The sequence below is a fragment of the Bombyx mandarina genome, chromosome 21 (genome assembly GCF_030267445.1).
Source record: "Bombyx mandarina strain Sakado chromosome 21, ASM3026744v2".
Classification (NCBI taxonomy): Eukaryota; Metazoa; Arthropoda; class Insecta; order Lepidoptera; family Bombycidae; genus Bombyx; species Bombyx mandarina.
In genome coordinates, this window is record NC_143227.1 from 2,282,541 (window position 1) to 2,307,679 (window position 25,139).

General features: G+C 39.7%; 1 protein-coding gene across 1 annotated transcript; it reads left to right on the plus strand.

Moving 5' to 3' along the window:
- The first annotated feature begins 17 nt into the window (after positions 1–17).
- On the plus strand, positions 18–23,959 carry Impbeta11 (importin beta11). The gene is made up of 17 exons (XM_089736162.1): positions 18–261; positions 821–961; positions 1,416–1,636; positions 1,938–2,097; positions 3,179–3,425; positions 4,040–4,321; positions 4,684–4,865; positions 5,271–5,453; positions 6,558–6,657; positions 6,945–7,153; positions 9,623–9,826; positions 11,816–12,008; positions 12,417–12,669; positions 14,195–14,421; positions 15,872–15,998; positions 16,886–17,075; positions 17,873–23,959. Exons 2-17 carry the CDS (start codon positions 827–829, stop codon positions 17,975–17,977), a joined length of 3,018 nt encoding a protein of 1,005 aa, XP_089592288.1. The 5' UTR covers positions 18–261; positions 821–826; the 3' UTR covers positions 17,978–23,959.
- The last annotated feature ends 1,180 nt before the right edge of the window (positions 23,960–25,139 follow it).

Below are 25,139 nucleotides of genomic sequence, written 5' to 3' on the forward strand. Positions count from 1 at the left end.
CCTGAATTACTCCGGTGACACTGACAGACAACAATGCTGACATTCAAAAATCGGTATTCCGATGGAGTTTCGCGATTTTTTTACTTAACGTTAATTTCGATATGTTTCGTTTGTTAAAACATTCGGAGTTATTCCTTTAGCGAATAAAATTATTCTATCCATTTTGTTACAATTCATTTGTAATTGGGCTACTTCGCTTCTTATATTCCAATAATTCGGAGGTAGTTAGGTTATGTTATGTCCTATGTCGGAGGGTGAAAAGTAAGTTAGTAAATTCATTTCCGAATTAAAATTTTGTGTAATGCATTCCTCTGATTTTCTCTTTCATTCTACAGAGCGCTAATAATAAAATATATAACGCTTTAGAATTTATATAATCCGTCGACTATGTAGACATTTAAAACTTATAAACATACTATTTGCTATTAATTTTATATCTTCTAGTAGACTCCTGTTGAACTGCATTTTGTGGTTCTGTTCTAAAGGATTTTTCTATAAGATATTTTTAAAACCCAACCGCCTAAATTCGTATTGTAATATAAATATTTTGCTGATTATTTAATTTAATTCATGACCAGAAAATACAACTATGTAGTTAAGTAAAATCAATTTATAAAATGATAATAGTCACCATTAAATCCAAAACATAAGTAGTGACTCAACAGTAAGGACATGTGTAGAGTAGATCAAATCATTACTGGTCAGTCTTCAAACTAAATGTTAAAACATTAAAATTTAATTATCAATAATTGTTGATACATTATACATATTGTCATATTAATTTCGGAATTTTTATTGCAATCTTCAAATTCTACTACAGCTGATCATGGATCCGAATATCTACGCACTAGTGTTAGATACCCTAAACAAGGCCACTAGCCAAGACACAGAAGTTCTAAAACCAGCTGAGAAAAAACTGCAGGAATGGGAAATAGAACCAGGATATTATTCTGTCTTATTGGTAATTACTTGTTATATAATATATATATGGGATATATAATATATTTAGTATATATATATATATATATATAGTAATGGCTTTTTAAAATAATATTCTGCAGAAAAAAGTATTTGCAAATATTTTATATGAATGTGATATAAGAAATACAAATTATTTTATGAGGCAATTGTATTAGACTCACACATAAACTAGTTAATGAAATTGTTGTTTGATTGTTGATTTAATTGGTGGTTTGATTCAACTTCCGATAAAAAATTTGAATTAATAACTGAACATCAATACTCATTTAAGTACATTGAGTATAGTAAAAATGTGAACTATTAAAAATTATTGAAACTAATGAAAACATGTATTGCTATAAATTACAAAGATAATTCTTATTAATTATCTATAAGTATTGTAGTTGTATTCCTTAGTGATAATTCTAGTTTCTAATTATTTTATAATGTCTCAGAATGTGCTCACTAACCACTCAATCGATGTGAATGTAAGATGGCTTGCTGTCATGTGCTTCAAGAATGGAGTGGACAGGTACTGGAGGAGGAATGCTCCTAATGCCATTTCAGAGGAAGAAAAACAGAAACTAAAACAGGGCTTGCTAACAACAAGTATTTTAAGTGAACCTGTCTCCCAGATAGCAACACAACAAGCAGTTTTGATATCAAAAATCGCTAGGTGAGTTTTTTTTTGTTGCTTTGGTTCCATATGACACAGTGTCTCTGGGCTGATACTGAAGGCACTGTATTGAATTTATTATAGGAAATAAATAGCCAGTCCAAGTAGCCAAATAGCTAGTAGTAGTGTTGATGATTTTGAACACAATAGCACCATATCATACTTGAATACATCAACTCAAAATTTTATACCCTCACTGTTCCATTTATAATCAGCTGTTTGTTGCTGTTGCAAAAAAAAAGCATAACTAGATCAGTTTGAGTTTAATCACTAATTTGATCAAGTTCATTTCGTCTTCTAGGTTTGACTGTCCAGCTAACTGGCCAGATTTAGTTCCAGAGCTAATGGGTGCCATGAAAACTACACAACCTTTGATCCAGCACAGATCTTTGTTAATCTTTCATCATGTAGTCAAGGCTTTGGCTTCTAAAAGATTAGTTGGTGACAGGAAGACATTTCAGGTGAGCTAATATGATAAATAGGAAAACATATTTATTATCAAATATCTTTCATTTAATTATATTTTCTCAAACATTTGTTCTATTTATTAAACAAAAAATACAATGATATTCATTTACTGAACAATTAATGGTTATTTTGTAAATTTATAACTGTAGTATTACTGAAAAATCACTTAATAAGTTTCACATTCAGCAACCTGAAGCTAATAATATACCTTATAATTGGGATGCCACTAATACATGCATACAAGAATAAGTACACTTTCCCAATGACATTAAAGGTATAAATGAGCCAAACTGATATTATCCTATCATATCTTGGCATATGAAACATATGGAAAAAAATACATTTTGCTTTAGAGGTTTTATTTAGTCAGATGGGTGAGGTGGTGTTCGAGAGCCATTTTTGAATTGCAATGGTTTAAACATTTATCCTTGAAGCTTAATTCTCATTGATTCCAATTTTTGTTATAAAATCGCCTTGTTTGTGCCTACATATGCCTTTCGACCAATGAGGTCGTATTAACGTGTAGAACATTGGTTGAATTTTGGCTATTGGAAATCCACATTGTTTACCCTTTAGTCTCCTTATTCCGTTTTTCAATGAAATACACATTCTCAGAGTATTTATCTAATACTAGCTGACCCGGCACACTTCGTAGTGCTTCAATCGATCAATAAAAGACCTAAACTTTTGTATAAAATAAACTTAAAACAAACAAAATGAATCCGTCCAACGGGGGACACATCAAAGGAAAAATAAAATTGTTATTTTTATTTCATTCCGAGCATTTTCATATTTATCTACCTTTTAAACTTTCTCTGGACTTCCACAAATAATTCAAGACCAAAATTAGCCAAATCGGTCCAGCCGTTCTCGAGTTTTAGCGAGACTAACGAACAGCAATTCATTTTTATATTTATCTAATATCTATTATTCATGTTAACCTCTATAACATTTTGTGTTGAAAGAAAGAATAGGTATTAGGGATGATGGTATAACAAGAAATAATATGTTTGCCAAAATGTATTCAAGTTTCTTAATTTCTGCCCAAAATTTACCCAAAATGTATGATTCCAGGAATTAACCAACTCAGTGTATTCATTCATATTAAGTCTATGGCACGAGAACACGGAGATATTTTTACGTCAGATCCAAGAAGGGGCCGCCACCGAAATAATTACCGAACATCTAGAGAAAGCCCTCCTGTGTCTTAGGATATTGCGAAAGTTGACAGTGTTCGGTTTCAAAAAGGCGCACGAGAGCCAAGATGCTGTTGCTTTTTTAAATGTAGTATTCGATCGGGCTAAGTCCAGCTTGGAATGTCGTAAGTAGTAATATGAATTTAACATTAAAAAACCACAAACTCATTAGGGTCGGTCTATACAGAAATAGATGCTACTGAAGCCTACAGACACCACAATGAGTAGTATTTCTCTTGCACTCAATCGCATTGGATTGCTTACTGATTTATCCCTCAACATATAGATTTATACAGGATGGTGTTGCCACATCTATGTTGCTACGAAATTCACTAAAATCTGTAACTATGCAAAATGACTTAAATGTTAATATTGATTATGGATGTAAAATCTAGACATTTGGAAGAAATTGTTATAAATTGACCGGCGTCTTAGCAGTTTTTGTAGTTGAGTGCTTTAAAAATGTCTCACATTGTTCACTGCTCGATATAACAAGTTAAAATCATTACAACCAACCCTTAAACATGTTAGGAAGACTCTTAAATACGTTTTTTTTTTTTTTATTGCCTTTGTAGGCAGACGAGCATACGGCCCACCTGATGGTGAGTGGTTACCGTCGCCCATGGACTTCAGCAATGCCAAGGGCAGAGCCAAGCTGCTGCCTACCGCTACCGTACCGTACATACGTTACTGTTTTAGTCTTATCACACCTGAAATAACTATTATGTTATACTTTCAGGTAAACTTCTAAAGGGTCGTGGGATCTACTTATTAGAGTTATGCGAAAAATTCATAATACATTTAACCAAAGTAGCGTTAGGAGTATTATTTTTCCACCCGTTTTCATACGTGCCTTTGATCCGACCGTCTTTAGAATTCGCTTTGTATTATTGCTTCACCGAGCCTGGAATGGCTCTCATATACGAAAGATTCACGATACAGTGTCTTAATATAGTAAAAGGTATATTGCAGTGCATCGAATATAAAGTGCCAAAGGGAACGGAACAGATCAAGGAACCTAGTGAGTAATTTTTCTTATTGTATATTAGTTATTTGATTAAGTAAAGACGCTATGCAAAGAAAATTTTAGCAAAATAAAAACTCGGGTATTTGAGAGATATCAATATCGATCAGTGAGATGATGGGATGACGATTAAAGTTTTGCTCCTGAACCTTGAATTAATGATTTAGTTGAATGTAAAGAATTAGTCGTGTCGACTAATGCTGCGAACACACATTATTTTTAACAAGTTTATTATACGAATATATTGCAATTATTGAATTAGTTGTCTAAGAAGTATCATTTTTTAAAAATCTGGCACCTTAATGCGTGGTCACCATTATGTAATAAACTTACTGAATAGATTTATTGGTTTTTTTCAGTGACATTACAAGCGCATCAAACTAAGATGGAAGTGTTGGACGCTAACACCCTCTGTCACATGTGTAGGCACTTAGTGACTCACTATTTCCTGCTCAGCAGTGACGATCTAGCTTTATGGGACGCCGAGCCTGAGAGCTTCGCTATCGATGAAGCCGGTGAATCCTGGAAATACAGTCTGAGGGTATGTCCATGTAAATATACACTTTCGACATTGAGACATAAGGTTCGGTATCTAAAGTTTCAACATACCCGATCCTGTAGACCGAATGGTAAACAGTCGACGTCGCCCAAAACACGTCATTACGGATCCTCCCGATCCATTAACGGTGCTTTTAGGTACCACAAGCACCGGTCATCGTCCTCGCCGAACCCGCCGCTCGCGACGAAGGGTTCGACGAGTAAATTAACCTACAGACACAGCCCACTGAGTTTCTCGCCGGATCTTCTCAGTGGGTCGCGATTTCGATCCGGTGGTAGATTCTGTGTAGCACTGCTCTTGCTAGGGTCAGTGTTAGCATCACTCCAGTTTGACCCCCGTGAGAAATAATCGTTATGGTAATGTTGACTGTCTCTGTCTCCCACCCAGCCGTGCACCGAAGCATTATTCATGGAGCTGTTTCAATTCCGCGAGGTGCTGTCGCCGGAGCTGGTGCGGCTGCTGGCGTCGCTGCAGCACCGGCAGGTGTCACCCGACGACCTGCCCGCCATACTCAACAAGGACGCCATCTACAACGCTGTCAGGTTGGCCGCCTTCGACTTGTACGATGATGTGAGTTTTCTTCTAATCACGATGTAAATTACATAATTCTTTTTTTTGACGTGACTACGTCTTATATTTCGATGGAGCCGGCTGCACGCATGAAAAAATATGATTCATGCCGCGTTACCTCGCTCTAAGGCGTTCCATTTAAGGCTTAAAGTGCAAGCGAGAGCGCGCAACGAGCGACAAAGAGGCACAATCGGCCTCCGCGTCCGGCAGCGTTCGACGTCTGTCTCTCTCCTACTTGAGTGAGCGATGCATCCGCGTGGACAGCTGCTTTACATTATTACATTTACATGTTTTCGTCAAGTATGAAGTTCAGTGAAAAGTGAAAGTGGTGTCAATTGTCCATACAAAATATCTATCAAACAAATAAAATCAAAACCTTCTTTTGAAAAATGAAACCATTCCATCAGTATTTTCTTATGACGTTGTCACGTTCAACTATCGTCAGTAAACCCACTTTACAGAACCGATTTTTTTTCTACCCATGCTGATAGCCTTGAGAGGATACTTCAGCTTCACCCTAACGTGTGTAGGTGAGCTCACGGGGCTCAAACCAGAGTGTTGCTAACACTGGCCCTAGCAAGAGTCGTGCTTCGCAGAATCTACCACCGGATCGGAAACGCGACCCACTGAGAAGATCCCGCGAGAAACTCAGTGGGCTATGACATAATATGCTTAGCACCTGTAGTACAGTATTATGACTGGCTTGTTGTTAGAATACACAGTGCACATGTTGCACTGACCTTTTTACAAAGATTTTATATTGAAAATCATATTAGCACTGTGCTGCTTTGTTCTAAGGTTTCAAGTATAATATAGTTACAACGGCAGCCCCACCCTTCAAACCGGCAGAAATAGGCAGGGCGGTGGTACCTACCCGTGCGGACTCACAAGAGGTCCTACCACTAGTAAAAAATGTAGTATTCGAGATCTGGATATACTGTCTTAATCTTGTGCGTATGTGTGCCTGTGTTTATACCACATACAACAGGATTCTCTACTAGCTTGGGGCTGATGTGGAATAATTAAAGTGGCAGAATAAGCAAAATAATTGTTTTTTTAATGGAAATAATGTGGAATGTTCAACAGAATATTTTTATTTTCTAGGTCGATTTCGATGAGTGGTTCACGAACGTTTTAAGTCAAGAATTGAAAATCAAAGATAATAATTTCAGAATAATAAGAAGGCGGGTCTGTCAGCTCATAGGTGAGTGTCGAATATTTGTGAAAATGGTGCATCTGTTTTTTTTTTATTCCTACCTAATCTGATAGTCTTGAGAGGCTATATCAGCATCGCCTTAACTAGTAGGTGAGCTCACGGGGCTCAAACCTCGAGTGTTGCTAACACTGGCCTTAGTAAAAGCAATGCTTCGCAGAATCTACCGCCGGATCGGAAACGCGACCCACTGAGAAGATCCGGCGAGTAACTCAGTGGGTTTGTTTTAGACCCGACCGTTTTGCAAGCTGTTTATTGTGCGTGCACGTCCATTGCAGGTCAGTGGTGCGGCGTGCGCGCGTCCCAGTGCCTGCGGCCCGCGATGTACGAGGCGCTGCTGGCGCCGCTCGCGAGCCGCGACGAGGACGCCGCCGTCAAGCTCGCCGCGGCCGAGGCCCTCCGGAGCACCATAGACGACTTCAACTTTGACGTGGAGCAGTTCGCGCCCTACGCGCCCCACGCCATTGCCGCGCTTTACGAGCTCCTGGTATGTTTTGAAATTATTAATTGTATGAAATTATTAGAGATGAAACGGATATCCGGTAACTATCCGGTATCCGGTCTTTCCGGCCATGTTTTCACTATCCGGCTGGATACCGGATAGTAAATCAGTATACGGCCGGATTTCGTATAGTAAAATAAAAAAAAAATGTATGGTTATACAAAAGGCAAATAATACCACAATAGGTTATGGACAACTTTTATTTTTGTAATCGCAAGTCAAAAGTGATTGTTTGATTAATTCATTTGTTTAATACCTTCGATCAACAATATTATGATCGAAGTTTAATACTCAAAATTAACAAGTGGCAAATTGTGGTGAATGAATACCAAATCGTCGTCGTACCGAGTCGTCGCGATCTCCGCTCACGTGCGACAACACTCGAACGCGCACGAATATTTTTGAAAGGGCCGAATATCCGGCGCTCCGGCCTCGCAGCTTGCCGAATATTCGGTATTCGGCTAAACCACTATCAATTTCATCTCTAGAAATTATGCATGGTATCAGTAGTTAAGGGTTATTTTGATAATATCCTGAAAAGCACGCCACGCTTTTTTTTTTTTACAATAAAATAATTTTTCTTACTCTATTTTTAATTCAAATTTATTAAAATTTATTTTCTATTTTTTAGTTGGATTTTCTATAAAAGCGTATTTTGTTAGTTTTTTAAACTATTATTTATTTTTCATTTTTTTTATATTGAATTGTCATTTTTCCTTAACCCGGCGTCATGGGGGTGGAAAATGACTACACGGACGTAGGGGTGGGTCATATCTACCCGATATTTTGACTTAAGATATTTCAATAATATTAAAATAAATAATTAATTTTTTTGTAGTAATGACTTTATTGTCTTATGGTTTAGTAAATAAAACAAGAATTTGTATTGCAGAATATCGTAATTAAATCTTTAAACCTTCCAAAACATAAACACGTATAAATCAACAAAAATGGCGTTCCTTAGCCTAATCTCATATTTATTTGCACTAATTGATAGTCTTTAATTATTTATAGCACTTTTATAAACTTAACTACGATATTATTAGATAAAACTTACTTAAAACTAATCAGAATCATCGTTGTGAATACAATCACTGCAGAAAAGTACGACATGTTCAGGTCAAATATATTTGTTTGCCACCATAACATGTATGGGTTGTTTTGCAGTGTTTTTTCGCAGGACATACCTACAATCTCTTATGAGTATTGGGTCTCTTAGCTGGAGACTCCTCCGAATCTTCACTAACAAATAATCCTATTTTTTTCGCATTTCTTGAGGCAAACGTGTCACATTCTGGCGGACTCTTAGATGCTCACTCACAGGGGCAAGGCCTAGTTTCTTCAGATATTGACATCGCTTTTGGTTCCACTCATTATTGATTCCATGTATGTATGTAAGTCCGTTGATAGCAAACATGTTCAAAAAGACGTAGCTTTTTGAATTGCGACACACGTCATATTATTATGTAGCGTACAACTCATCAGCCAGATCCACTCCATATTTTATTGAATTGTAGTACGTATTGATTTCCGACTTTTGATTTTCTCCAGTTGAATTATCAATACTGTTGTTATGGTGCAGACTTGACATCAGCAGACTCCTGATCCGAGGACATGACATCCGAGTCATATGCTTCAAGAATTGATGAAATACTTTCTCGTCCTCCTTCCTCTCGATCCATTTTTTTCGATATATTAATAAAAAGATAGCAAAATAGTAAGAAACGATAGTTCAAACATAAAATGTAAAATAACAACACTTAAAACAATGAAAAAACATAAAAGCCATATTGGAAACAATGGCGCAAAACTGTTACACCTAGTACGGGGATGGGTCATATTTACCTTTTTTTAACTTTGATCACAGTTAGCTCCAAGCACGGTCGCAGCATAACTATATAATTGTAAACAATGCTTAGAGGAAGTCATAAACTCCAGCTATTGAGAGGTACGGCATCGTCACTTGCGTAATTATGAATCTGTAAGCTAACAAAAACGTCTCGGGTCATTTTGACCCAACCCCCATGACGCCGGGTTAATAAGTATCCCAAATTTCGAGTTAATCCGACGTTTTGAAGGGGGTCAACGTTCCATCCCGTTACATACTAACATACATACGTCTGAAGCTAATAAAAGCGTATTGAAAAAAGTTAATTTGCAAGCAAATTCTTATCAAAGTTAGGGCCGATCTTATTCTTCTTTGTCGTTTCCTCATTACTGAGGGTCGTGACCACCTTGGTCCAGTTTTTGCACCAGCTTCCTCTAATGCTGCCTGCATTCGGCCTGCTTAATGGCGCCCGGGACGCTGGTGTTTGTGGCTTCCTTGACAATGTCCGTCCACCTGGTTGGCAATCTTCCTTGACTTCTCTTTCCTTCCACGTGAAAAAAAGAAAGATTAGAATTAAGGTTAAATAGAGAATTCCACTACAATACAAACGCGCGGCGCGTGTGCAGGTGGAGTCGGAGGAGTGCGACACCAAGATGCACGTGCTGCACGTGGTGTCGTGCGTGACGGAGCGCTGCGGGGCGGGCGTGGCGCGGGGCGGGGGCGCGGGGTCGCTCACCGCCTACCTGCCGCAGCTGTGGCACCACGCCGCCGCGCACCAGCACAACATGCTGCGGGCCGCCGCGCTGTCCGCCCTCGTGCACCTGCTCAAGGTACGTCCCCTCTACCGTCGGCTAAAATTATACCTAGTCAGGTCATAAATTCTGTCACATGTTTAATGTAAAATAATTGAAACAAGTTTATTCATTATGTAACCGTTCATATACCAAAATGAACTTAATAAAACGTAGATTCTTATGACACTAAAGTTTATTCAAAATGACCTCCGTGATTTTGAATACAGGCCTTCAATCTGCGCGGCCAGTCGTCTATCGCAGCACGAACGAGGTCCATGTCAATATCGACGGCTGCCTTAATCAAGGATGTCTGGAGTGACTCCAAATTGGGATGAGGCTTTGAGCACGCCTTTTCCTCCAAGTGTTGCCATATCTTGTAATCTAGCGGATTCAAATCTGGACTGGAGGAGGGCCAGTCTTCGTGCCGGATGAAGTCGATTTCACGCGCCGCCAGCCAGTCTTGTGTGCTCTTCGCTCTATGAGCTGGCGCCGAATCTTGTTGGAATACCCAGTGCCTGATATTGAACATGGTATGAGAAACAGGTTCCACAAGGTTCGTCAGGACTGTATTTTGATACACAACTGCATTCGTTTTTACACCTTTCTCACAAAAATGTACCTCTGTTAAGCCCCAATAAGAAACTCCCAACCATACCATGAGCGAGGATGGAAAATGACCTCGTTGGACACGCGGAATACGGTTGCTCGCTTCTTCACTACTGTGTGCGTACACCTTATCATTTTGTTTGTTGTAGCTCTCTTCTACGGTAAAAACTTTTTCATCCGAAAAAAGAATTTCCCGATATTTTTTTCCCGCGTACCGCTTCAACAAAGAGCGGCATCTCTTCAGTCTCAGGTCCATTAGACGAGCATTAAACGATGTCTTGTTTTTCTTCGATATGCCCGAAGCCCTAAGCCCTAAGTCTTCATTTAACACCCTTTTCACCGTGGTTCTGCTTAACCCCATCCGAAGGGCCAACAGTTTCTGCTTACGTTTGGGATTTCTTTGAATTCGCGCCTTCACAGCTTTTATCACTGCTGGAGTCCTAACAGACCGAGGGCGACCACTTCTTGACCTGTCATCTATACTAGAGTCTTCATTGTATCGTTTGATGGTACGATAAACGAATCTTTTGGTTATATTCAAAATTTTCAGTATGTTAAAAATTTTAATTGGCGCGTAACCGCAACGATGCAACGCAATAACTGCAACACGGTCTTCTTTAAGCGTCCACTCCATATTTAAAAATGAGTAAAATTCTAAAAGTGTCCATTTTTATTTTCATGAACAATTCGAAATTCGAATTCAATAAACTTTTTTGTGGCCAGAGTTCTAAAAGAAAAGTTTTTACAGTGTGACAATACTTATGACCTGACTAGTTATATATATGTATTTTACGGTAGACAGCGGCTTGGCTCTGCCCCTGGCATTGCTGAAGTCCATGGGCGACGGTAACCAATCACCATCAGGTGGGCCGTATGATGTAGGCAGACGTACAAGGGCAATAAAAAAAAAAAAAATGAAATGTGATCTAGTACAATTTTCATAAAAAAAAGTGTGCAATTCACACGCGGTAGAAGTGAAACCTTCAAAAATTTAAATACAATTGTCCTAAATGTCTAAGTATATGTAAAATTTTGTCATTAGAAGTAAATAATTGCGAATCATTTCTTACAGTATGAGCTAGCGCCCTCTGTGAATTGATATTTTAACTTGACGTATAACCCTAAATTAAAATTCACCTCAAGAGGTTTCATACACACGTTAGTATTAAAAAAATCTCATAGATGGCGCTGTATTAAAAACTCTTTATGGACTTATTTTTTCGTTTCATCGAGTTTGAAATCGCAATGATTCTAAAGAACTTCAAAAATTCAACTTGACACGTGAGATTGAGTGAGTTAAGTTGAAGTTACTTGTGGCCCTTACTGCTGCTGCACAAAAAAGGCACATCCCGTTTCCTACTTGACCAAAGCGGCCTCGGTAACTAAGTGTTTACTTAAAAAAAATATGTTATTGTCCAGGCGCTAGGCGATTGCACACTGACGATTAGACCGTGGATCCTGAGCGTCGTCAACGAGTCCACGCGGCTGTCGGAGCCTGCGCACGTGTACTTGTTGGAGGACGCCCTGGAACTGTGGCTCGCCGTCCTGGAGACGTCCACCAGCGCCGACGCCGCCACGATACAGCTCGCTGAGAACTTGTACCCCATCATAGGTACGTGCCACGTCGACGGACTGCTCCCACCAAGGGGACCGCACCTGCTGTCCATTTTAACTTGTGACGTCGAGATACATGGTGGTAGGACCTCTTGTGAGTCCCCACGGGTAGGTACTACCACCCTGCCTATTTCTGCCGTGAAGCAGTAATACGTTTCGGTTTGAAAGGTGGGGCAGCCGTTGTAACTATACTGAGACCTTAGAACTCATATCTCAAGGGGGGTTGTGAGCTCGTCCACCCAACTATGCAATGAGCTCACCTACTAGTTAAGGTGAAATAGCCTCCCAAGGCTATCAGGAAGGAAAAAAAACCGATGTTTGTTAACAAAGTTACTACCTACAAAGTTAAGTTGTAGGATGCCGTCGAACAATTGTGCCCCAGCCAGTCCGATGTCCGTCGTTACAGAGCAATCGACGGAGCACCACCGCATCGTGGTGTACATAATGCAGGCGTACTCGCTGCTGTGCCCCGAGGAGTTCCTGCTGGGCGCCGGCGGCCGCTGCCTGTCGCTGCTGGACGACATGATGGCCGACATGAGGTCCGACGGCGTGCTCTCCGTGCTCAAGATGGCCGAGATATGCCTCAGCGTCACGCTACCGGAGAGGAACACGTTCCTAGGGGTCAAGGTCGTCTGGCCCATACTCATCAGAGTCATTCAGTGAGTTTTTATTTTTTATTGCTTAGATGGTTACTAGTAACCCTAAGACATCTACAACGTTAATGCGCCACCCACTTTGAGATATAAGTTCTAAGGTCTCAAGTATAGTTACAACGGCTGTCCCGCCCTTTAAACCGAAACGAATTACTGCTTCACGTTAGAAATAGGCGGGGTGGTGGTACCATCAGTGATTACGCAAATTATAATTTTGCGGGTTTGATTTTTATTACACGATGTTATTACTTCACCGTGGAAGTCAACCGTGAACATTTGTTGAGTACGTATTTAATTAGAAAAATTGGTACCCGCCTGAGATTCGAACACCGGTGCATCGCTCAACATGAATGCACCGGACGTCTTATCCTTTAGGCCACGGCGACTTCAACCGTGTTTACCTTATTAACCAACGAATCCAAAAACCTATTATATCTTCTCTATATAAAGGCAAGTCACGATCCACATACTTAGAATAGGGTTTCAGGAAATTTGCATCGCGATTTTTGTGATAATCGTAAAGTCATTCAAATCTAAATATTAACGTTTGCCGAATAATAGTGATTGTTATAAACATGTAAAGGAAAACCTTTAGACTTTTATTATTTAAAACTCTATAGTTTTTTAAAAGAATTTTTCTTCAGTGTTGTTCAGTGTCATGGAGTGAAGTCTGTCTGTCATTCAGTAAAAAGAGACTTCAGTTTTGCATAGTCTATGAATACTGTTCAATTTCCAATATTCATTTTAAAAGAGCTTAAGGGCTTTAAATGTTTTTTCTTATTATATCACAGAAAACAAAATAAATTCTTTTATTGTTTATTCATTCTGAATTACTCCATATCATTATAAACAAATAAAAAAAAAACTAGCTTGGAAAGGGAAGCTCTTTGTCTATAATTGGTTATACGGTTACCGGCGCTGGTAGTCGCCGTGACGCCACCAGATCTAGCACTTGTGGTCGTGTGTTGTAACAGTAGCTATCAGACATCTGAGCTTTTAAACTGTGGGTAGCTTTGATAAATAAGTATCCTTTTTGCGTCGTTCTCCTCATTACTGAGGGTTGTAACTCCCCCGCTGCATTTATCTCTATTGTACGATTGTTCTCCATCTGTTGCGATCATTGGCCTCGTGGAGTGCATTGTGGAGCTTGATTTCCAGACATGACCGCATTTGGTCCGACCATCTCGAGGGACTGCGTCCTCTGGGACGTTTGCCCTCTATCTTGCCCGTTAAATAAGTATAACAATTACTTATTGATTTATGACAAAATGGCGTGCAAAACAAGATGGCGGAATATCTATAGTCGATAGCTTACTTTTGAAGTGTCCGTCTTGTAATGTGATGATTCTTTGGTTTACTTTGGTCGGCACTACGTGATATAAAATTGTTTCTTTAAAAACAAGCTTATTATTTTGCATTTTTTTAATATTATCTTTAGGTTCTCAACCTCTACAACAATATTAAATAAATTTCCATTATGTATTAAAATTGGCAAATGTCTAAAGTTATGGTTTGAATAACATTATTTCAGTTGTCTGATGGAGTGCGACGACCTGCCCATGGTGCTGTCCGTGCGCCTGTGCCTGGTCTCCCGCGTCATACTGCGGTCCACGGACCTGTTCTACAAGGCGGTGCAGGAGGCGTCCAACGGCTACGTGGAATACGATTCGGACCCGGACAAAGTGCTGAACAGACTGCTACACGTCTGGACGGAAAAAATGAATCTGGTCACTCAAGTCGAGAGGTGGAAGGTGGTTGGTGAGTTGGTCGTATATTGTTTAGCATCACCATCAGCCCACTGGACTCCTCCAAGGTTGAAGTCGCCGTGGCCTAAAGGATAAGACGTCCGGTGCATTCGTGTTGAGCGATGCACCGGCGTTCGAATCTCAGGCGGGTACCATTTTTTCTAATGAAATACGTACTCAACAAATGTTTACGATTGACTTCCACGGTGAAGTAATAACATCGTGAAATAAAAATCAAATCCGCAAAATTACAATTTGCGTAATTACTGGTGGTAGGACCTCTTGTGAGTCCGCGCGGGTAGGTACCACCGCCCCGCCTATTTCTGCCGTGAAGCAGTAATGGGTTTCGGTTTGAAGGGCGGGACAGCCGTTGTACTGTAAAAATTGAGACCTTAGAACTTATATTTCAGGGTGAGTGTGGCATTTACGTTGTAGATGTCTATGGGCTTCAATAACCACTTAACACTAGGTAGGCTGTTAGATTGTCCACCCCACCTAAGCAATAAAATAAAATAAAAAACCTGGCTGCGGGATTTGAACATCGACACGGTCGCTTCGTTGGATAGGAGTACAGCAGGCGTCTTATCCTTCAGGCCACGACGGCTTCAACCTAATCACCATTGTACATAATTGGAGCGTTGAAAGGCTATTTAGGTTAAGCGACATTACGCTTAATACGCGACAAGTATTTATGTAATTAAAGGTGCATTTTATTTGGTATTAGTAACAGCAGTTTGATATTTTTAATTGATAGTCTAGTCGACAAGTTTAAAATGGTACAAAATAGAGATACTGCTCTTAAAATTATGTGCGATAGCTCTTTGGATCCGGAATGAAAAATGTACTAAAAGTGTGTATTAGCACATAAAAAATTGCAAAAGCTTTAATCAATTAAAGATGAAAAAAAAAGATCATTTTTCATGATTTTAAGAGCAGTATCTCTATTTTTGTACCATTTTCAACTTGTCGACTAGACTATGAATTTAATTAAGTTTACTCCATTCAAATGGTTGAAGAAGTTTTTTTTGTTATGAAGTTTTGTTCCAAATTATAAACTTTGAATGGCTCTCATGTAAAGTTGCAAAAATGTCGTTTAAACCATATGGGGCCGTCAGCACCAAAGTGACCTAACCCACAAATTTTCATCATCGTGCTTAGATAATGCAATTTATTTAAAACATAATCAATTCTGATGCAAAACCGGCCTATCCCTAGTTAGACCCATACATAACAGATGTCTTTGTAAAAACTTATTTTGGGGCGTATTATTTTTGCCAACGAAGCAGTGTAAAAGTAAATTCAAACCTCATTATTTCTATACTAACTATGATAGGCTGCTTTTGCGCTGACGGCCTCATATAGCCGTTCACCTCTCGATATGTTGTACAATATAACTTGATGTATCATCGTAGACCAATATCTGTTAAAACAATTATAGGTATAGTATTTCATTTTTATTCAAGGTCTGGGTCTGGCAGCTTTGTTGACAACGCAGAACGCAGTCGTCCTGCAGTGGTTCCCAGCGATCCTGCTGAACCTGACCGAAGTACTCAATGACGTCATGAAAACCGAGAACAACACTTACGTGGAGTGAGTCACTATTGTTTATGCGAATTAAAAAAAAAAAACATTCAATCGAGAGAGATTTTTTTTTTAGGGGATTTTATGACCTGGTATCTAAGACCTTTAAGTCATGTCTTATTTTAATTTATGTTCTTATTTTTATGAAAAATGATGAAATGAAATAAAGATGATTAATTTGAGACATTAATCAACTGGGATGAAATGAGATGATATGGGATGAAATATAATCTCAGTAAAATGGTGGTCATTTACTGAGACTGGACTTTTTGGCGGGAACGCGAGGAGTGAAATTGTGTGATTTGTTTTATTTTGTCTATTTAGTGTTTCTTCGGGTTTAAATGTGTAATAACGGTGGTTAATTAACTGTTTAATATATGTGAGGGATAGATGTGGGATCAAGGATTAGTGAACTAGAGTTAGTGGGAGTTAAAGAGGTGCGAGTCACACTCTTGTGACTCAATGGTATTACCAATAGTGTCTATTCAACTAATATTGTATTTTGTAAAGGTTTTAGGCATAAAAGCAAGCATCTAAAATTATCGGTGACCCTTCCTCGTCCCTCGCATTTATGTGAAGACTTTCCCGCTTTCAGTTCATCATCATTACATAGTATAAAACAAAGTCGCTTTTTCTGTCCCTATATCCCTACGTAAATGTATGCTTAAATCTTTAAAACTATGCAACGGATTTTAATGCGGTTTTTTTTATTTTAATAGATAGAGTGATTGAAGAGGAAGGTTTATATGTATAATAACATCCATTAAATAGTGGAGAAATCAATAATAAATTACAGATTCCGAAGCGAAGCGAGGGCGGGTCGCTAGTATTTGAACAAATTCTGATTTATGTATTCGAAAAAAATGATTTTAACACGTGTTGTTTGTTTATTGCAGTAGCCTGCTGGCCCCGCCCGGGTCGCGGCCGGCGTCGCCGCTGGAGGGCCGCGGGGGCGCGGGGCGGTGGGGCGCGGGCGGCGCGGGGGCGGCGGGCGGCGCGCCGTGCCCGCACGACGTGCGTCGCCGCGCGCTGGCGGACGCGCACCCCGCGCACGTGCTGGACCTCAGGGCCGTCACGCACCACCAGGTGAGACACTTTGAGAACGCGGCACGACATGAGAACCCTCTTGCCGCTAGAAACTACATACCCGATCCTGTAGACCGAATGGTAAACAGTCGACGTCGCCCAAAACACGTCATTACGGATCCTCCCGATCCATTAACAGAGCTTTTAGGTACCACAAGCACCGGCCACCGTCCTCGACGAGCGAATTAACCCACAGACACAGCCCACTGAGTTTCTCGCCGGATCTTCTCAGTGGGTCTCGTTTCCGATCCGGTGGTAGATTCTGCGAAGCACTGCTCTTGCTGGGATCAGTGTTAGCAACACTTCGGTTTGAGTCCCGTGAGCTCACTTGCACACGTTAGGGCGAAGCTGAAATATCCCCTCAAAGCTATCAGCATAGGCAGGGAAAAAAACCAGGTGAGCGAGCCGCGCCACTGCTTACTGACTTGCACTTTTTTTTCTACCTAAGCTGATGGTCTTAAGAGACAATATCGACGATATAGGGCAAGTAGGTGAGCTCACGAGGCTCAAACCTGACTATGTTATTAACACGAACCCTAGCAAGAGCCGTGCTTCGCAGAATCTACCAGCGTGATTTACGTCAATGAGGCACTATTACTATATGAGCTTTTTATTATTATTGCTTAGATGAGTGGACGAGCTCACGGCCCACCAGACAACGTAAATATGGCCACTTATACACAACAGGTCCATAGTTTCAGTTTTTGCGCTACAACAGCTGCTCGACCCTTCAAACCGCCATTACCGTGCCACTAGGCTCCAGTTCTAAAGGTGCGATATACTGTGAATATTTCCAGCTGGAGACGCTGAAGAGTCAGGTCGGTGCGGAGACGTTCCAGCGGCTGCTGCAGTCGGCGGACCCGGAGACGCTGCAGCAGCTCCGCGAGTACGTGCCGCTGTGAGCGCCGCCACACTACTGGACGACCGCTGAAAGGATATTCGGTTTAAGCGACTTTGTTTTAATGGCTTAGATGGGTTGACGAGCTCACAGTCCACCTGGCGTTAAGTGGTTACTGGAGCCCATGGACATCCATAAAATAAGTGCCGCAACCTACCTTGAGATATGAGTTCTAAGGTCTCAGTATAGTTACAATAAAAATGAAACCTGCAAAATTATAATTTGCGTAATTACTGGTGGTAGAATCTTTTGTGAGTCCGCGCGGGTGGGTACCACCACCCTGCCTGTTTCTGCTGTGAAGCAGTAATACGTTTCGGTTTGAACGGTGGGACGCATTTACGTTGTGGTTGTCTTGTGTTGTTAACATCAGGTGGGCTGTGAGCTCGTCCACCCATCTAAGCAATTAAAAAAAAACAACGGCTGCCCCGCCCTTCAAACCCAAACGCATTACTGCTTCGCGACAGAAATAGGCAGGGTGGCGGTACCTACCCACGCGGACTCACAAAACGTCCTAACACTCCATTACTAAACTCCATTTAACACTTATTACGCCACATTTATCTTTGTAATTAAAGGTCCATTTTATTTGGTAGTTTAAGTTAATTAAGTTTATCTCATTCAGATAGCTTAATTTTTTTTTTATTATGGTTTTTTTTTTCCAAATTTGAAACTTTAAATGGCTCTCCTGTAAAGTTGCAGAAATGTCGCTTGAACTAAATAGCCTTTAACTCCTCGAAGTATAAACGAAGTAATTGAAGAGATAATTTTTTTGTTGAGGGTTCGAGGGGGTAACGCACTGTCTCTTTCCCGCAAAGCTAGTGCTCGTAACGTGTGACGTCATACCTTGCTATAGCGCGTTGTCCGTGTTACATACACATGTCTGACATTTATCACTATATTTGAATAGTTTGTTTTTTTAATTTTGTTTGTAGAAAAGATTAACCAGTCGACTTGCCTAATATAAGTAATGGAATTTTTTCTGTTGTTAAAACTTGTATTTATTTGTTGTTTATCAACGACGAACGCACCGATCGGCCCATAGACACCAGCGATACATGCAGCACAGTTATGCGACTATAAAGTAAACGGTTGAATTTGACGGAGAATGGATTTTGAACTTTGAGTGAATTGTCGATATGGCCGATAGTTGTACGAATTGCATCCAATTTGAATAGCGCAGCTGAGCTCGCGGTGTGTTGTTGTCGTTGCTGGAGCTCACGGGCAGCACTACGTTACGTCGCCCGTTTTCCCGCCACGCGAGGTGTCCTTGTAGCCGTAGGTTGCTATAATAATGACCGACCGATCGACTGACCACACATTGGCGGTCTCATTGCGCGCGGACTGTTGCCGGCCTGTGCTAAGGGTCCGTTCACACCGACCGGCTCGGAGAGCATCGTCCCGATTTTTTTCTTTTCACACAGACCGGATCCTATACGTTTGGAATTGACCGGAGCGGAGCCGCCAACTATTTCACATAGACCGGCTGGAAGAGATCTGAAAGCCCATCGGCTCCTCATATTAGTTAACATGCAGCGCGTTAAAGCATTCTTAATGATAAAAAAGTGCACATGTAAAAATAAACTTTACTACAATTATTCAAAACTCTGTTTCCAACGTGATAAAAATCTGCCCTCCTCTCAGAGCCGGTCTTTGTGAACGGACCCTAATGCTCGCGTTAGAAAGAGATAAAACACACCGGACCGGCGCATGCTTCTTGTTTTGACACGAATTTGGAACGCGTTTCTTGACGTAGTCTCTCGGATTCTTCGAATAAGATGACTAAAAAAGCCGAAACAACCACCATTTTACTCAGACTATATTTCATCCCAATTGATTAAAAGTCTCAAATAAATCAGCTTCATCTTATGCCACTTAACAATTGAAGATCTTGTTAATAAACTTGATACTGGCAACAATGACGTCGCAAGAAGCCGATTGCCATACTTCAAAAAAAAAGCAGAGGAATAATTCGTAACGCATGCTTTGATCGCGATTCGTATTTTGCGGTCGGCCATATTGCGTGACTTATTAAGCTTTGTTGCTTTATTTGATTTTACATCGAATGAATTTAAGTCTTTTATGTTCAAGTTGTCGTTATGTTAATGACGTGATTAGGTTTAAAAATAATACAGCCTAATGATAAACGTTTTTTTTTTTTAATTAACGGCTTATACTAAATATAATTCTCAACTAAACGAGACTTTTTAAGTTCTGCCTAAATATCGTAAAATGTATATTTGAAATGGAATTTTGTGTTTTGAGATTTTTCCATGGACGAGTTAATACATTAAATCTAAAAGATTAATTTTTTTTTTTTTTTTTGTTTAATTAAATTGACGACCTTATACTTCCGTTGTTTGGAAATATATCTAATTATACTATGGTAATAATATCGATAGACTAATGTATATAAGTCGAAGAAAAATAAGAACGCCCTAAACACTTATGGTAATGTAAAGAGCGTTAGCATCTTATGTCTTTTACCAATCTTTATACGACAAAAATAAGCTAACCTAAGCTTTATGTCTAATGTTAAAACTAATATGACCAAATTTCATTCTTCAAACGAGGCTTGTGGAGAGTATTAAGCGGTAGGCACGGGCTTAGCTCTGCCCCTGGCATTGGCTGAAGTCCATGGGCGACGGTAATCACTCACCATCAGGTGGGCCGTGTGCTCGTCTGCCTACAAGACCAATAAAAAAAACATCTGGCATAATAATTGTAAAATTTTATTTTATTATCCACCAACATGCATTAGGGTAACGTGCGTGGATTAAGGCCTAAATCCCTCTCAGTTCTCTTGTTAGAAGAGAGGAGATGCGCAGTATTGGGACATAAATGGGTTGCTATAATAATGTTGAGTCTGTGCTTATATATAGAGCGTGTGTGATATTATGTAGGGTGATAATTATTAACAAGACACGACAGTTTGCAACCTGTTTATAGTGTCGACGACTTGACACAGACTGAACTAAACTAAGCCCGCCACGATAATATTTTTCGTTTTTTTTTAATGCGTAGATGGGTGGACGAGCTCACAGCCCACCTGGTGTTAAGTGGTTACTGGAGCCCATAGACATCTACGACGTAGACGCGCCACCCACCTTGAGATACAAGTTCTAAGGTCTCAAGTATAGTTACAACGCCTACCCAACCCTTCAAACCAAAACGCATTACTGCTTCACGGCAGAAATAGGCAGGGCGGTGGTACCTATCCGCGCGGACTCACAAGTGGTCCTACCACCAGTAAAAACTGTAAATGTTAAGTGTTAAATAAAATGTTATTTGAGGTTTTTACAAATAATCATTGTCATTGGTTGTCAAGTGTTGACATCGAAGAAAACCCTCACATTCTAGAGTGACGTCACTTACGTTGTGTTAACTTTTAGCTTCCGTAGGGACTTAATAATGGTCGTGAGCTAGTCACCATAAAAATAGGGTTATAATAATAGAAATGAAAAACCAGAGCAAGCTGATGTTTTTCATGCACAAGGCTACGGAACCTTCAATGCTAACAGTCTTTATCCGATGATGAAGATACCGCACATAAATAGATTTCAATAATAAATGATTTACTGCGATCATAAGAGCGATTCGGAAATTCTCATTGTGCATGTCAGAAAAACAAACTTAACTCTGCAGACGAAATAATTTATCCCTTATACGTTAAATACGTAAAGGTCGGTGCGTCACCTGTAAATGTAAGTTTGTAAATTACAAAAGTTTTTTTTTGACCGACGCGGCGGCATTGAGAAAATGTGATTAATCTGACTCTTAAGTTTATTGTAAAATTAAAAAAATTATCTCAAATTAACAATTAACATTAAGATTTATTTCTCAATTATAATCAATCATTCGTAATAGTTCAAATAAATAATCTACGCAATTTCAATACCACGTCACCGTGAAGGATTATTCCTTATCCACGATGTTATCATCGTGTTTACTGGTGGTAGGACCTCTTGTGAGTCCGCGCGGGTGGGTACCACCACCCCGCCTATTTCTGCCGTGAAGCAGTAATGCGTTTCGGTTTGAAGAGTGGGGCAGCTGTTGTACTGTAAAAACGGAGACCTTAGAACTGATGTCTTAAGATAGGTGGATAAACTCGGGTAACAATTTAATATCAGGTGGGCCGTGAATCCGTCGACCAATTTAACGGTAGGTAGCGGCTTGGCTCTACCTCTGGTATTGCTGAGGTCCATGGGCGACGGTAACTACTCACTATTAGGTGGGCCGTATGCTCGTCTGCCTACAAGGGCATAAAAAAAAGTCTGTCCCACCACTTTGCACCAAAAAGGATAACTGTATTACTCTAAAAATTCACAAGACAGCCACACATTTTCCACAACATGCTCCACTACCAGAAATAAAGCCCCTTCGGCTACGAATGAATGCGTAGGGAAAGAAAGAATGGCACAGGTCGGTCATCGCCAATTGAATTTTATTTCCCAAATATTTATCATTCGCTTTCTCGCTCGACTGTACCTTCGCCTGTTTTGATTAAGTCGAAAGAAAATTACGATCGAGAATAAATTGAATAGAAGTTCGTAGACGTTTATTTATTTTTAATTGTACATAAGACGGCTTCTAATAAAATAATAGACCTTTGTGCTTAGCGCGAGTTTTTTAACTTCTCGATCGCGTAAAAGTTAACTTGGATATGTATGGAGTTGAAACAGCGCCCCTAGCGGCAAACGTAGTGTTACGAAGTTGAAAAACTCGCACTAAGCACACTGTGAAGACATCGACGATTAATGTTCTACCGATTAACACAGTGACTGCCGTGTAGGTTACCGGTGTCCTACGCGGCGCACTAAAGTAATTATGTGGATTTCTGTTACTAAGCGCCTCGATTGTCTAACTTCGCCTTCTTTTGTTTGTTAATGTACGTTTTAGACACTTAGGTCTCTTAGAAATAGATTTATTCTCAGTATCTTCGGACTGTCTATTGAATATACCGGCTCCCTTAGTAAGAAGATCGAAGAGAGAAATCGACATAATTACTTCAGTGCGCCGTGTAGGACACCAGTGACTTACACGGCAGTCAAAGGGTTAATCACGACGGAAACGTACCCGAGTACGAATGTTAATGAAAAATAATGTATTAATGTTTATTTTGTAAATTTTGTGGTCCTCTATGAAAAATGTAAGAAATATGTAATTAAAAAAAAAAATTATATAGATAATAATAACCTTATTTAATTAAAGTATATTTAAAAATAACGTTAAAACGCGTTATGAACTTTTGCCATGATCGCACTATATGTGTTAAGTTATAAAATAAATACATTTTTGATTTATTTCGCCACTGGATACCTTTTAAGGAGAATGCCATGTATCACAACATTTCATCTCTGACCGATGCACTGAATGAAGACGTATCGATTTATTTTAACAAGTTTAAATTTTGTTTATTACAAATACGAATAATAAATTTTGTTTATTACAAAAATAATTTTGTTAAAATTTTGTTTATTACAAGTAAATACGGAATTCGAGAAAGGTATAATGATATAAGAAGGACGCGGGTGGTTTTGAATTGGAACTAAATTTCGTAATAAAACTTATTGTAATACGTTAATAATTGTAATATTGCGGCTTCGGACGGAGCTCTGAGTACTCTTGCTTGTGGCAATAAAGTATTGAAAGCGAAGATCGCTATAGAGGAAAGTATATGTTTTATGTGTATGTAATTTTTTTCAATAAAATTACATTTCTCATTTATGTGTATTCGATATAAATTATATTAACAAAAAAAAAAAAGATATATGTTTTGATGAATTGCAGAGAAAATTTGTCTATTGTTTGATTAAAAAAAAAGCAATACATAATTAATGTAATTCGATTTGTTATAAAAACGCTTGAGACATTCTATGAATTGATTCGTAATGTTGTATGTAACCGAAACAGGATATTGTGTCCTATACTTATGAAAAATTAAAACATCTTTTATCTTCATAATAAAGATGCCTAATAAATAAATGTATCAAGACATTTTCATTTCCTTGTCCTCCTAAATATAGCTAACATAGTCTTGGTATCGATTTTTTGTTAAATTTATTGAATTATTTACGGGTTCACAGCCCGACATACCCATGAGATTGTCGTCAACCGTTTTAATCACCGACGAGCAAACCCGATCCTGAGGTCCGAACGGTAAACAGCCGACGTCGCCCTAAACACGTCATTACGGATCCTCCCGATCCATTAACGGTGCTTTTAGGTACCACAAGCACCGATCACCTTCCTCGTCGAACCCGTCGCTTGCGACGAAGGGCTCGACAAGTAAATTAACCCATAGACACAGCCCACTAAGTTTCTAGCTGGATCTTCTCAGTGGGTCGCGTTACCGATCCGGTGCTAAATTCTGCGAAGCACTGCTCTTGCTTGGGCTAGTGTTAGCAACACTCCCGGTTTGAGCCCCGAGAGCTCACTTACACGCTAAGGTAACGCTGATATAGCCTCTCAAGGCTATCAGCATAGGTAGGAAAAGAATCGACGAGATGGGAGATAAGATTGCATTCAGTGTAACAAAATGACCGGGGCCTTTCAAACCGGAACAGTTTGCGACACTAATAAATAATATTTGAATAGTTTTTAAAGCAATTTTAACCCTTTGACTGACGTATAGGTTATCGGGCCCTGCGTGGCGCACTGAAGTAATTATGTCGATTTCTATTTATTTATTCATTCATTTACACATTACAAGCTACAAAGATACATAAAAAACACAAGTAAAAAGAAACAAAATAAAAAGGCGCCGGAATATCTAGTAGACTCTGGGAAAGACGAATCTGAAAATAGTGGTAATCAGGCGCTTAGTAACAGAACAGGCGGTAGGCAGCGGCTTGGCTCTGCCCCTGGCATTGCTGAAGTCCATGGGCGACGGTAACCACTCACTATCAGGTGGGCCGTATGCTCGTCTGCCTACAAGGGCAATAAAAAAAAAATCGACATAATCGATTCAGTGCGCCGCGTAGGGCACCGGTGATCTACATTGCAGTCAAAGGGTTAAAGGTAAAAACATTACAATCTCGCTCCTCCGACCACAGATGCATGTGGCCCGCGAACATGGTACGTGCGATTATTTGTCGTTTAAACCCAATCGTATATTTTCATAGTAGAAGCTGTACGAATGGATTCAGGTAAATGTCACCACACCAAAA

Bases quoted from the DNA above. Each gene is read 5' to 3' on its own strand.
- Impbeta11 (XM_089736162.1), top strand. From the start codon at position 827: ATGGATCCGAATATCTACGCACTAGTGTTAGATACCCTAAACAAGGCC. The intron at 4,322-4,683 runs GTGAGTAATTTT...GGTTTTTTTCAG, and splicing joins GGAACAGATCAAGGAACCTA to TGACATTACAAGCGCATCAA. The intron at 15,999-16,885 runs GTGAGTCACTAT...TGTTTATTGCAG, and splicing joins GAGAACAACACTTACGTGGA to TAGCCTGCTGGCCCCGCCCG.